General features: G+C 36.1%; 1 protein-coding gene across 1 annotated transcript in view; it reads right to left on the bottom strand.

The window, feature by feature from the left end:
* Positions 1–15387, bottom strand: part of WDR72 (WD repeat domain 72) — a 116547-nt gene that overhangs the window by 49775 nt on the left and 51385 nt on the right. The window contains exons 14-15 of the mRNA XM_009643990.1: positions 8386–9200; positions 3359–3450 (exon numbers count right to left, since the gene is read on the bottom strand). Coding sequence (XP_009642285.1) covers positions 3359–3450; positions 8386–9200 — 907 coding nt within the window. The remainder of the gene's footprint in view (positions 1–3358; positions 3451–8385; positions 9201–15387) is intronic.

The following is a 15387-nucleotide window of genomic DNA, read 5'->3' as shown; positions in this document are numbered from 1 at the left end:
AGCAACATACCTGAAAATATCTGAAAAAGCATAATTTCATCTGTTTTTTAATATAATTTCATATGCTTTCATCTGATGCAATAAGCACAAGGTGTTCAGACAATATATTGTTTGAACATTTATTGTTATCCTAAGTCAGTCAGATTAGTCTTTTCTTTTTTAAACAGAGGTCTGATATCGCACAGAGTATGTTTTCATCATAATTTTCTAAAGATATTGAGAATACTTTCAGATTTGAACTATTTAACTGCAGATTTTACTATGCAATTTCTAAAACTTCTTAAATGTGTGTTTCTTTACCACTGGCTCACCAGTTATACTTGCAGCTAAGAAAGGTGTTACATTTATGTATTTGCACGTGAGCTTTAATACTCCCCATCCTGATTTTCCAGATTATTTTCAAGGCAAGGCGCAGTTCGAGCTGTCAGCTGTGCTGGTTTAGTCCACTTCTTCCTCATTTGGACTTCAATAGACAAATGCAACATCTCAGTACTTAACTATGATGTTTGTTGCCAGACACGTAAGTTGGGTAAATTGGTTATACAATCCTTTGAATCCACACAAGAATCTCCAATTGCCAATACCATATAACGACTTGAGAAAAGGAAACTGAATTTTAAGTAGCAACTGCAAGCGTTTTAGTAACACCAAAGTTCACAAGTATCCTGATCACACAATGCATAGTCATTCACTTAAACATTGGATTCCTGCAGCAAAGACTGATATTTGAAAAAAATCACGTAAGCACCTGCATATTGCGAAGTGAATAGGGTACACTAGCGTAGTCTGAATGGGAGCAGTATGCTATTCAGTAAGTGTCCTAGTTTCGGCTGGGATAGAGCTAATTTTCTTCATAGTAGCTAGCATAGTGCTGTGTTTTGGATTTAGTACCAGAAGAATGTTGATAACACACTGATGTTTTCAGCTGTTGCCAAGTAGTGCTCAGACTACTCAAGGACTTTTTGAGCTTCTCCTGCTTGCCCAGGTGCATAACAAGCTGGGAGTACAGCACAGCTAGCACAGCTAACCCAAACTGACCAAAGAGCTATTCCATACCATATAACATCATGCTTGGGGGGGGGTTAATTTCGGTCGGTCGGTCGCGGGGAGACTGCTCACGGCTCGGGGACTGCTCGTGGCTCAGGACGGGCTGGGCATTGGTCGGTGGGGGGTGAGCAATTGCCTTGTGCCTCATTCGTTTTGTATATTCTGTATATTCTGTTATCATTCTCATTATTACTATTATTATTATTTTCTCTTATTAAACTGTCTTTATCTCAGCCCTCGGCTCTAACCTTTTATTTTCTTTCCGATTCTCTCCCCCATCCCACTGAGGGAGGGGGGGGAGTGAGCGAGCGGCTGCGTGGTGCTGAGTTGCCAGCCGGGTTAAACCACGACAGTAAGTGACCGCATAAACGTAACTATGTCAATATCTAATATAATATATTAACATATGTACAAACATACACACAGGTGTGATCAAAAAGGAATGAAAAAGAAAAGAAAAAAGGAAACTAGAGCATTTAATATTGTTTTACAGAAAGATGGGGTAAGGGCAAATATTTTATCCTCTATCTCTGATAACCAACATGGTACGTACCATAATAGAAAATGTAAAGGCTAATATGAAAATATAAAAAGGGATGACAAGATGAGAGAGGCAGAACTGATCATACAAAGACAAACCTCTTCTCTTCATGTTTTAATTTGAATTTTATGTGATTTCTTTTTTATATCAGGATGAATTTTACTTTATTTTTTCTGCCATTTTGGAAACTTTACTGTGTCAAAGCTCAGTGTTATTATTTCAACACACACACACGTTCAACTAATTCCTTTAGTATGAACCTACTGATTTTGCAGCTGAGTTCCCCCTGTGGGGAAATCCTGTGGGATAGAACCAGCTCAAGAACCTTGGATGTGAGGAAAGACTCGAGAAGCGACAATTTGAATTAATAGCTTTTATAGTTCTTACTGACTCAAGAGCTAAGCTGAGGCTACTCTGGTCTAAACACAAACCAGTCTTTCAGCAAGTGTCCCCACTGATCAAGAGTAGTACAGCCAATATGGTACCTATCAACTATCCTAGTTGCCTTCTGTGGTACTTCAGTTTCATGTCCATGGATAAGAAAAAGCACTAAAGACTCCTATTTTATTTTATTTTGTTTCCATCTTTTTGCAGATATGTAAACATATACAGAAAGTCCAGAAATGTCAGTAGAATCAAGATTTAACATTGCCTGTTCTGCTGTCCAGTGCGTCCTTGATGCTAAAGAACTGGTCATTCCTAAAATGTCTGTGAGATCTGCACATCTCAGATGAGATTTTAATTTGCAAATCCAAACAACTGTGTGAACTAGGAGATATGGGATATAAGTGATATTACCTTAGAAGTTTTAAGTCATTCAGTAAAACTATTTTTACATCCACAAACATCATCATCTCTACACCATTTCCATGCCTTTCATCTACTTATTGTCACTTGATTTTATGTTCCATTCTCTTTCTTCCAACAGGCATTTCTGCTGTCATCACAAGTTCTACAGTTATGGTGCATGTAAGAGTCAGAGAAGGAAAGGTACACTAAAACCTGATTTTAGTTGGGCATATTAAGGCTTATTTACATAATGGGGATATTAAGGCTTATTTACATAGTAGTGGGTCAAGATTTGACTTGAAAGAATTTGTGTTATCAGTCTGGACAGGACTTAGTCTACACCAGGAACATTATTTGTTAGGTAATGTATACTCACAAATATCCATATTCTATTTAGGTGTTTATTTAAATATTCTTCGGTTAGTTGCATACTGTACAAATAAACTTAGACTGGCTTGCAAAGCCAAGGCTAGTGAACAACTACCTGTGGGACATTAATGTGAAGAGATTATTTTATTCTGCCCTAAGCCAAAAGTCCAAGGGCATTATTGAACAGTCAAGATGACTCTTGTATTACTAAGGCAACAGTTTGCTTGAAGGGCTGTATATATTATTGGGCATGTAATGATGATGAGGGAGATGCGGGAGGAGGGAGACAACATTGTTTGTCTTACTGCATTTCTGTTTTTCAGATTTCTAGAAAATGTCTTTACAAACTCAGCTAAATGTTTTGCCATCACAGAAAAAACATCCTTGATTTCAGTATTACTTCATAGTCAACATTTTGTTTACATGCTTTTGTGATATTCACAGAAGAAAACAGAGTAATCCTGTTTCTGTATTTCCAAAATGAACCTGCTCAGAGCTAAAGAATATAAATAATGTCTTTTCATTATTGAAGTTAAATGGTATTTTAACAACAAAAAGCATGCAAAAAACTAACACTTAAAAAGCTCATATTCTACTCCTCCATATACTTACTGCTTGGTAACTCTCCATAGAAACTGGGGAATGGGGGTGTTACTGCTTCTGTATTTCGCCATTTCTCATGTACAGATTCTGATTTCTGTGGACTAAAAGAATATGAAACTATTAAAACCTGAACATGCTTAAGTCTTAAGGCAGGTTTATTACAGTAGGTACTCTGCTGTCAATTAATATCAATTAGTTTCTCCTCAAAAGTTACTTGCATTCTTTTGCCCACAACTTGGTATTGAAACATTGACAAGTACACAAATACCGAAAAGTACCATTCATATGCAGCAACTTTACATTTGGCTTAACACTTATAGTTAACTTCTATGTTGTATTAAACAGTCACATGTGAAGAACTAAATCAAAATATCATTTCCATAAAGGACTTGTGCTGTTTTTTCTATTACATAGGAAAAATTTCAAGGGAAACTAGCAGCTTTATTTTATAGGTTTCCATTTTTTCAGTGTTAAATAATTTAGAATATTATTGCAATACTTGGGATTTCAGTAGATGGCTACAATTAGGTGACTAGTGTGTATAGCTATTGCTTTTCAGTACTTTGTCACTGACTAAATCGGCAACCTAAGCCTTGAAGACAAAGGATATGGATGGAGCGGAAAGAAAGTGAAAAATATCTCCAAATCCTTGCATTATTTTAAACCATTTCTTTTAAATACATTACTATAGTGACCCTTCACAAGCTATATTTAGGTGTCATTTAAAAACAATATATTTTGCCTTTCAAATTCACTACAATCACCAGTAATTCAGACTATTTCAAAAGCTTTGCAATACTGAACAACTTTCAGCCTGAGAGCTTTAAGTTACAGCTACAAGTCTCAAAAGACAGGAGAAAACAAATTCTTTGAAGATCTCTTCTTACTAGAGTCTTCCTGTTGCTGTCCCACTTTTATAATCTGACACATTTTACTGCAGGTTCCTTCATTTTCACAGGCCGGGTCAAGTTGCAAAAAACCCAACAGATATGCGAACACGTTTATGAACACAGCTTATAGATTCAGGTCCAAGTTTTTCCAAAGCCATGTTTTTCGTATTTTTTTTTAATTATGATTTTTTTTTGGTGAAATGTTCCAATTATGTTAAATACTGATTTTAAAAAAACCAACCAACCAACCAAATTAGTACTGGTCTGATAATGCGTGTTTAAAACGTGTCATTCACTGTTCGCTATTTTCACATTCCACAAATTTCATTTATCCAATCAAAGAGCTAATAGTTCACAGAGATACTATAACCTGAAACTTGCTGACCCAAAACACAACCTGAAAACTTATGACAGCAGCCAGTCAAGAGTTTTTCAACCAAAGGTTTTTCATTGGGGAACGATGATCTGTCAAACCCATGGTTTATGCAGAAATATATATACACACACACATACTGATAAAGATAGAATTTATACTCAAAATGAGAATACCAGCCTCATCCAAGAACACCCAACAGCCTACAAACTGACCAAATGAATTCTTCCAGTTCTGACTCTCCACATCAAAAGTATGTGTATACGAGTGTGTATTTTATTTAACAAAAAAGAAATTCCTTTCACTTTCCTGTAACAGCAAAATCATCAGATATGCCAAAGAACAGGGATTTAAACTTTTTTATCATATTCCCCAGATCAAGGCTATAGTTGACTGACACTAAAATAATTCTCCTTAACAGCCCAATAAATATTTTATTGCTATATGCAAAGCAGGCCATCATTAACAGAAGAATGCTGGAATCCCAAAATTATTACTAAGCCAGTAGTTAGACACCATGCTGCATTGCAAGGAATAAGTATGCAATTCCATTCTTCAGCATCAAAGTAGGCAGAACTATGAATATCTGCTGGATACACATTAAGCAAGTGTCCTTGTCACTGATAGTCTGTTCAGATATTCTTTCTCCTGTCTTTAATTTAAAAGTTAAAAAGCTTTGGAGTTTGTACCAGTGTACTAATAGAAAGCAAACTTCCACAGGATGGAGAAACATTCATGACTCTGCTGACAGATAAGCTATGGAAAGGAGATCAGAATGCATTTTCTCTCTCACATTAGTAACTGAATTAGTAAGAGTTGTTTGTATTGCAGTAATATTTATGAGACCAGGACCCTTACAAGCTGTGATAGCTGCTGTAACTACTCTGCAAATGCTGTGGCAAATTAGAATTGTAGTTTTAGCTAAACCAACTGCCCAAGCAGGTCTGGCTATCTACTGCACATTTAGAAGGCAAACTGGACAAAAAAGGCATTTGCTTGTTTCTTTCAAACTTTTAAAATAATGTACTTTTGCCTAATTAACAGCTCATCATAACAGAGGAAACTCATTCCAACCCTGAACACAGAGTAAATGATGAGTAAGGATAAATCATATAAAAAGATGTAATGAATGAAAGAACACAGATTACCATAATTCATTCAGACCCCAATTATTTGCAAGAACAAGAGGTGAAATGAAGGCTGAATCCTAAGATCATGTCAAATAGGCCAAGTCCTATTCGTGCTATGCTTCTTACTGGGGAGGGGGGAAGAGGGAAAGTGCTTTTTCCCTAGGTGGAGAGAGGGAGATCATTTTGCGTAAACATAACTGGTTTGGAGGCAATACAGAAAGTATAGATACATTCAGATAGCAAAACTACGCTTTAACACCCAGACACAAAGATAACATTTTCACATGAAAGTATATCATGTATGGAATGAGTGGTTTTTTTTTTTTAAAGAAGTGTCTGAAGCATGAAATTCTTTTCCATGGCTCTAATTCACGTCTCCCACTAATGCTGACACAGCAACATTGTCTTGTTAGTTCTACCCACACAGCTTTGATTCTATGTGGAAGTGATGGCTTTTGACTGCAGAGGGACATCATTTGCAGTTTTACAGAGGTTAGGAAATAATACAAAATCCTTTACATAGCTCAACTGTTCTTCATTGAGAAAAAAAATAAAAAGTGAATTATGACAGACATGTCTAAAGTTCTGAAACAGTTTTTGGAAGGTAGGGGAAAATATAAACTCTATATTATTATGGGACAGAACCATGATGAGAAAAAAATTTCCTGTCACCAGCTGTAAGGAGGAAAGTGTCCAGGTGGCAAAAATCTCTGAGGTCTGTGTTGATAAAAATGTAGCAAATACAGCCTAGTTCTGATCAAGTTCCCTAAGAACAAACACTTTATCATTCAATAACACAGAAAAAATGTGGCTACTTGTCTGTTTATTTTCTGAGTGTGTAAAAGATGAAGAACAAAGAAGGTACAGCCTCAAAAATGGGCAAGAGCATGGAAGTATGGCCAGGAAAAAGAATTGGGTGTTGACTCTGTACAGACCCATAGCACTTACGGTTGCTGTTTAGGAACTCAAGAGCTCAGGAAAAAAAAAAAAACAACCAAACCAACACACACAAACCAACTCTCCCCTCCCCCCCCCCAAAAAAAAAAAGAACCCCAACAACCATCAAAAACCCACAAAACAAACAAAAAAAAAATCCAAGAAGATAATTAAACGGATACAACTCAAGTGCTCTTACCCAGATGAGGCCATTGGGAGGCAACAGCCCATGTTAGAGTGTCACAAAATGTCAAACTAATGCTTAGTTACAAGACAGCTATAAATAGGTATACTATTCAGCTCTCAAAAAAGTTGTAATCCAAACCAAACCACATCAAAATACCAAATAAAACATTTCCGAGTCTTTGAATAAAATTAATAACTTTTCTGTAACCAAAATTTATGGCCTTTTTGTCCTCCTCTGTTTTGTACAAAACCATATTTCTATAAGAGGTGCTAGCTTTTATAGCTTTACATTTTCTGGAGAAAACTTTAAGTTATATAGTACAGTTTTCATGAAAAAAAGTTTTGCATTTTTTCTTGCAACAACTTTAATACTTATGGTTTTATGGGAGATATGTTCCAAAGCCAGGATGTTTACATCTGGGAAATATGTTTGATTCTGGTTTGATGACTAACTTCAATTACACAATGCCTTTCCAACAGAGTACCGTAAGACACGATGCAAGCATAAAGCCCTTTCTTGCATGGAAAGGAATTCATGGCTCAAGCTGGAATCCTGGAAACAACATTTCACATAAGAGCTTTTGTTGAATATGGGCCAGTAGGCAATGTGGTTAGCAGTAAAAGTAACTGAGGAATATGTGTTTGTCCTGTGGGATGGTGCATATCTTTTGAGATATGCTGAATGCCTAAAGCTTTGTGGAAGATGCACAGATATTTACAGCATCAGAATCAATAATTTTTGTCCCCCTTCTTGCCTCTGGGCCATAGCATCACCAACACTGAAGTTAATTGTCCCTAAAATGTTGAATATGGAGCAACCTAGGCTTGCTGAACAACAAAAGTCTGTGGACAATATCCATTGCCTGATTAGTATGCTCTATTTGGCTTGGTCAAATAATGTCAAGCATGCTATTTTTCCTTTAATGCTGAAAAAGCTTTTAGTCAATAAATTTGTTTTGAGTAACATAAACATTATTTGGGATGATTCTCACAACATAAGGGCTGATGAGGCATTCATTCCCAGTAGCTGCCATTACTACTGGGGTGGTTGTGCTTTAGACAGTGTAACTAGGACAGACTGTTCTTATCTCTCATGTTTTATTTATCTGTGGAGCCAAGGGTTTCATGGTAAAGGAAGTGTATTGCTTACAGAGAGTGGAAGTTAAACCAGCACAAATGCGCTAATTCACATCTCAAAATGTGCCTGAAAAGACCTCATTATTCTACTTAGTTTAAACTGCGAGGAAAAGCGTGATCTCTGGAAAAACAGGGCATGAAGCTGGATAATTCAAGTTCTTGAAAAAAATTCTTGCACCAGTTTTCTCATTTGCTAAATAGAAAAATATAAACATACTTGACTTTATGCCAATCTCCTTTTGTTCAAAGAACATCCTATAAAAGTGCTCTAGAAAAAGAATGTGAACTCTATTGCAAAAGTCTGTATTTAAGAAAAGTGTTTCATATTTTTCACTTTTTAACCACTATAAAGGAAGAAAATACTCATAATTAAAAGGTTCTTACCTTTCGATTTCACCTGTAACTGCTGAAGGTATGTTAATTATCCTGTTGATTAAAGCTATTCTGCTAAATAAGAACAACACTGTTTCCAATCCCTTTGTTCCATAAACATTATTCTCGGGTCCATCCTTCTTTCCAGTTTGTCCTTCAGTTGCTGCAAGGTACTTGTTTGATAAATTAAGCACTCTTTTTGAAAACAAGTTGATTACTGCATGTTCTTCTAGCACACCACAATCAGCACATTTCCAACCTGGTAACATTAGTGATAGGTGGTTTTCATTTGACACAAGTCCAAAAGAAACAGGACACTGAAGCCTCAAGATATCTAAGTGTTTAACACAAAGATTGTCTATTTCTTTATCTACACCCCACGGCAAGAGACATGACAAAAGCAGTTTAGCTGTTTCAGTGGTGACGTTCACATCAATGTCTCCTGATGGCTGCATTCTAATCTTTCTTGAACTCTTCATTTTTTTCTGTCTTTTCATGCCACCACTTTCTTCCAAAGGCCTAGCTGCATTGCTATCCCCACATCTTGAACAGACAGTGTCTACTTGCTCATCCACTGGAGATATGGAGCCAGCATTTTTGTTTCTTTTTAATATCAGTGTCCTTTTCTCAGTAGTACTTCTGCTTCTTTCTAGAGTGTCATAGGTGTGAAATGAATTCGATGACTTTAATCCATTGAGTTGTAATGACAGCAGCAGTTCCTCAAGTTTTTCCAGATCAAATAAGAGAATATGAAAGTTCACATTGTTCCATTTTGTCTTAACTGGTAAAATAGTTAAGGGCTGTTGGGTGCAGCTGGTATCAGTTAACTGAAAGAAAAATATTAAGTGTCCAAACACAAATCCACAGCATTTTGTAATTTTGAAGATATCAGCATAGAATTGCATATAGAATAGACCAAATCTATTAACTCCATTAAGTTCAACTTAATTATATTTATTCACCCCCCACTAAGGAAAAAGGATTTTCTTCTAAATAGCTTAAGATACACAGAAATATATGCATGAAAATACTGTAATATGGGCTCCTTAGCATCTTCAATTATACAGCCATGCTGCAGATTGCATACACCTTTGCCAAAGCTCTAGGCTGTTACTTCTTCTGCTAGGTCTCATTTCAAGCTGAAAGGCTTTTAGGAAAGTTTTAAAGCTTTTTTTTCCAAAAATATACGTAGGGAAACACAAATCCTACGATGTTGCAAAATTCTTGCAGTCCCTGAGAATCTGTATGTCTTGTAGTAATTTGAAATATATCCGAGATAAAGACTGCACCTTTTACCATTTCAAAACATGCAGAACTATCTTAAAGTTACTTAATTCTGAGTTAAGTCACACATTATCAGCAACAATGAAGAACCTATGTAATTAGATCTCCAGTTACAAAGTTAATTATCTTAGATGAAAATAATTGAGAAAAAGGCTACAGAGCTACTACAATATTTGTGAACATCTGACTTGTGCCTTGTGCCACTCTATTTCCAATCTGGATCTTTCTAAAATTCCCAATACTTTTTCACCAACTGTAAAGGCCATCCACAGCAACAGATTTGTAGAATATCTTTTCAGTTCCACATATTAACGTGTGCTAGTATAAATACACATGTCTGTTAATAAAAACCACAAGAAAATAGTTTACAAATCCTCCTAAAATCTGGCAGAAACGAAGATTTGAGAACAGCTACAGTTACTCACAACTTTAGACTGACATACTAAACTATAATAACAGTAACCTTATGATGATCAACCGTAATACAGTGTCAGCTGAACAACATGAGAAAACACTCAAAATCTTCAAAAAAAATTTTAACTCAGTTTTATTCTTGTAGTTTCATCAGTTATATGATAAATCACCATTAAGAACAAGATTTTACATCTTTTAGGATTAGAATTAATTTTTATTTTAACAGTGTCCTTAGCATAGGGTAAATACTATGCTATGACAAACTCCTAAGGAGGGGACGTCTTTAAACACATTAAAAATCAGCTCTTTATATAGATATCACAGAAAAAGTTACCCACACAAATGGCCATCAGATAATCTGTCCTGGACATTAGAATCTTAGACAGAATGTAGTCTAAGCATACAGAAAGAATACAATATTTGAGAAGATGAACTAAGATTAAAAAAAGTCTTCTCTATTAGGACAAAAACTCTATAGATTAGATACTCTCCAAGTAGAACCTACTGAAAGAAGGAAAGAGCAAGAATAAACATAAGAATGAAGAAAAATATTCATATAAAGCCACGTGAATGGAGGCAGAAATAAGATCCTAAGGATGAACAAGTCAGGATGGGGAAATTCCAAGATCTGTCCCATAGCCCTTGGTATATTTCTCTATATAGAAAACATGCCTTACTTGCTTTTCCCTCACTCCGAGTCTCCCATTAATATTTCAGGGGAGATTCTTTGTCTTGGCCTCCTGCACCAGCTAATTTCCGAGAGTCTTTAAGGAGAGGAAACATAGCAAGTTACCTCAGAACCCATATTCTAATCAAGATCCACTTAGAGTGGACTTCCTGCCTTACACATCTGGAAATTCGCAAGAAAAGCAGTTCAAATTCCTGCTATCCTTTTCCCTGTACAACTTTCTGTGCCTGTGTATTCCCAGCATGACAGAATTTTTGTGGCAGAGCTTCTTCAGGCTTCAGAAAGCAGAAAAACTTAGTGGTGGGGGCAGAGTAGAATATCAGCCTCTTTTGCTACTTCATTACTCCTTTTTTTTATTGTAAAAGGACTGAACCTACGTACCACCAAATGAAGGGTCTGCAATAGTGCTGCTACCAGTAATAACAAATATTCAAGTTTTAAAAGGATGATCCTAGTGTTTCAATAAAACCCATATCCCTCCTCAATTTTAGTTTTTAGCTACATTTTAAAATATAAAATAAAGTCTGAAACAATAATTCTTTTTTACACAAAAAAAAAGAGAAATATTTGTAAATATTGACTCTAGGCATTATGAATTTTTCAAAATTTTTTTCACAGGAAGTGTAATATTACATAGAATCATAGAAACCAGAGCTGTTTACTGGAAGGAATGCCTGTAGACCATCTCATCAAACCTCCTGCTCTACAGATTTTCATGTCATTGATATTTTTATGAAACTGCTGGTATTTTGGAATTCCTTTTCTGAAGGAAAAACCCATGACAAATATCTATTGTAATTTGGAACAAAAATCCTATTACTTCTGCATGCAACTAAAAACCATCAGAAACTGAGCTAAATTACAAAGCTAGATCTTTAAGAATACTCCAATAAATTTCCATTATAAAGACAAAACTAAGCTTTTGTCTCAGAGAAAGACTGCAGATGAGTTTGTAGAAGAACAACTACTTTCTTTCACAGGAATCATCGTGCTGCACTACCAAGCAGCATTCCATGAAGGTACTGGGAGGATCATCCAGTGGTAAAGTTAAGTTAGGAGACTGTGACACACCATCTTACATCAGAATCCTGCCGTATCTATTAAAGAGGTATCTCTTACCTTCAGAGGAACAGCACATCTGAGGGAGTAGAAATTCATAATTGATGCTTTTGCCCTTTTCTTTAAGCGCTTAGGACTTGTATGTTTCTATTGCCCTGCACAAGCCTGTGCTCTCAGAACTGCCTTTGCTCTAGCTGTTGCATCTCCACTACCAAGCAGAAAGACAGCATCAAGAAGCAACTTTTTAGCCCAGTGATACTTTTGCAAACAATCATGCCAGCTTCTGTATCACAAATGATACAGACTTTTCTAGATCACTATGTTAGTTTTAATTTTCTTGTGGTAATTAGAAATATTCCACAAATGCAAAGAACTGTTTCTGTTGAAAATAGCTGAATCTTAAAAGAAGGCATCAAGAGTTAGTGAACAGGGCAAAAGCTGGCTTTAACTTGAATGGAATGTTGACTAACTCATCTTTCTCAAGACCACTCTTCACTTAACTCCTTTTACATGACAAACTATTATTTTATAGGATTAGCTATTTTTAAACTATCAATATTGTAGCTACAAATAACACAAGGAAAAAAATTGACTCTTTGTAACCTGTAAGATATTTGACTATTTTGTTTTGGGTAATAATATAATTTGGCTTTCCATTATTTAGACAATGATGCTCCCACCAGATGAGGATGCTCTCTAAATACATAATCTTATTTAAAGGTCTCCATAGGGAGTCATAAGTAAGAGATTATAACTGCTTGTTCAGGTTTTCTTTTTATCCCTTCCCTTTTTCCTTTTTTAAAGAAATAATACATTGTATTTAAGCACTAGGATTATTTTAATCTTTAATTATGCTGTTTCCTAATACATAGGGAGAACCCCATGGAATGCAAACACTGGAATTCACAAGCTAGCTTTGACATTAATAGAAGCTATTATTAGTTGGCCTATCATTTTCATTTTCTCTGTTCTATACATTTATATTTGGTTGATTAACATTTAGAAACCTTTAGGAAAAATCACCATCCAAACAAAGGAAAATACTGTGACAATGTCAATCTGTTGAGGCATCTGGTGATGCTACTGTGTGTGAAGTCACAATAAATGTTTATTGGCAATATGAAAGCTTATTGACATTGATCCTAAAAGCATCTACCAAGTTATCTTAGCTCTCTGCCATAGGCATTTCATTCCAATGAAAGAAGGTGGACATCTAAAGCTTTAGACATAAAACACTGTTTAGGAATTAGGGACAAGCCATTCTCTGTAACAGAAGATGATAGAAAATGGAAGGAAACCCATAAAACTAACTATGAACTAGAGAGCTGGGAATAGCATTTGATGATGGATATAGAAAAGCAGATTAACAGATATTTACATTCTGCACCGTGCCTTTCCTGAAGTTCCAGAAGTACTTCACAAAAACAAATCTGACTACATTCAGATAAATATTGCCATTATCTTTAATTTTTTTTCAGATGTGCACATTAAGAGTTTAGTAATTCAGTGTCAAAAAACAGGCTAATAACAATAGCAATAACAAAGCATGACTTGCCTCTGAATCACACAGGCCAACTTTGAGGCCTCCCTGTTGCCAACACAGTAATGAAGAGATCCCTTTTTCTTTTTCTGACAACTTTTGCTCAACTCTGACTCAGTTATCACAGGATTGTCTTTCAAACCCAAACTATGTAAGCAGATAGCACTGTATATATCCAAATATCAAGCCATTCAAGCCTTACTGTTCTCCCAGCGAATTTCAAATTATCATGCCAAAAAAGTTAGTTTAGTAATACAGAGGCTTCCTTCAGTTCTGCAAGTTAAATGACCACCACACTATGATGTACTGAACACAACCTACAGATTTTGATAATCATCATTTTGAAAGACAGTAGACACATCTTTTCTAGTTTACTACTGCTAGTTTTAAATTTTATTTTTGACATGGCCAGCTTTCTGATTCCCTACTTACAGGTCTCCCCTGACCACCAATATTTAATCTACTTTTATTATTTACTGAAAAGTTGAGAAGATTTTTTTAAATTATTTTTAAAATCTTCTGGAAGCAATTACAGAGGACAAACTATGACTTTTCACGGCTTCAGTAATTTTATCCAGATTTTGAAAGCTGATCTTTCATCTCTTTGTTGTTGTCCAAGTTTATGAATCTAAAATAACTATAAATGTTAAGGTCCTCTGCTGTACTTCATTTGTGGAAATTAGCAGAATGTGCTAACTCTTTTGTGCGTCACTAGCAGTGAGGCTAACAAGGACGTACTCCAAAGGAAGCATATGTTAGTCAAGAAAGAAAACTTCAGTTATAAGAATAGTCACATTTTCATAAAGTGTAAAAATTGTCATGCTCAGAGCTAAAACCAGGTGTTTATCATCATGATAGAGCTTACCACTTATTTTTGTTGGAAACTGAGAAGTAGGAATCACTTTATTTTATTTTGTGTATGCCTGCATTATCTCAAAATTAATCTAATAGCATCACCAGCCATTTCAGTTATAATATTGGCTAGTTCCTAACAGAAGCTGACAAATAAGTATCTCATGAACCATCTATAATTAACCATTAGATCTTAATTTAAACATTGTCAAATCCCAAACTAAAATAGCCTACTTTTAATTTTTTTCCCCCAGAATTAACAAGTCATTGTTTGAACCTGAATACTTTAGTAATGAGGCTAGATCTCCTCTGTTCAAAATAAAGCCGTTTGTGTGCTGATAACATTCCTGTTTTTTACTGGAACTTGGAACATTTTTGCTGCTTGGAGAGATCTGCATTGCTTGATAAGGTTCCCTATGAGGCTTTCACCTGTAAACTTCAATGGACAAAGTCTGGCTACAGACCAAAATTATACCCTGAGACTCATGAACCTCTTGTGCATCATTTCTAACTGACCCACAGTAGAACAAGCTTTCAACATAACCAGGAAAAAACAGGATTCAGGGAGGCTTTGAAATGGCAAGCAATATTCCATGCATGGCAACTGTAACCTCTGTAATAGCTTCCTAGTTTGCCACTGAAGATGTCTGAGCCAGGACAAGACAAGAGCTAGAACAGTGTAGCCTATTTCAGTTGGAATGGACCTACAACCACCATCTAGTCCTACTGCCTGACCGATTCATGGCTGAGCAAAAGTTAAAGCATGTTGTTAAGGGCATTATCCAAATGCCTAAACCACTGACAGGCATGGGGCATCAACCACCTCTCTAGGAAACCTGTTTCAGTGTCTGATCACCCTCTCAGTAAAGAAATGCTTCCTTATTTCCAGACTAAACCTCCCCTGATGCAGCTTTGAACCATTCCCACATGTCTCATCACTGGATATTGGGGAGAAGAGCTCAGCACCTCTCTCCCCCACTTCCCCTCCCCAAGAAGCTGTAGAGAGCAATGACTGTCACCCCTCAGCCTCCTTTTCTCCAAAGCAGACGAGCCCAAACTCCTTAGCCACTCCTCATGGGACATTCCTTCCAGCCCTTTCACTAGCTTTGTTACCCTCCTCTGGATGCATTCAAGGACATTCACATCCTCCTTAAAGGATGGGGCAACAAACTTTGAA

Source organism: Egretta garzetta, unplaced genomic scaffold (assembly GCF_000687185.1).
Source record: "Egretta garzetta isolate BGI_Z169 unplaced genomic scaffold, ASM68718v1 scaffold287, whole genome shotgun sequence".
In the NCBI taxonomy this organism is placed as follows: Eukaryota; Metazoa; Chordata; class Aves; order Pelecaniformes; family Ardeidae; genus Egretta; species Egretta garzetta.
This window is presented reverse-complemented; position numbering and strand designations above follow the sequence as displayed.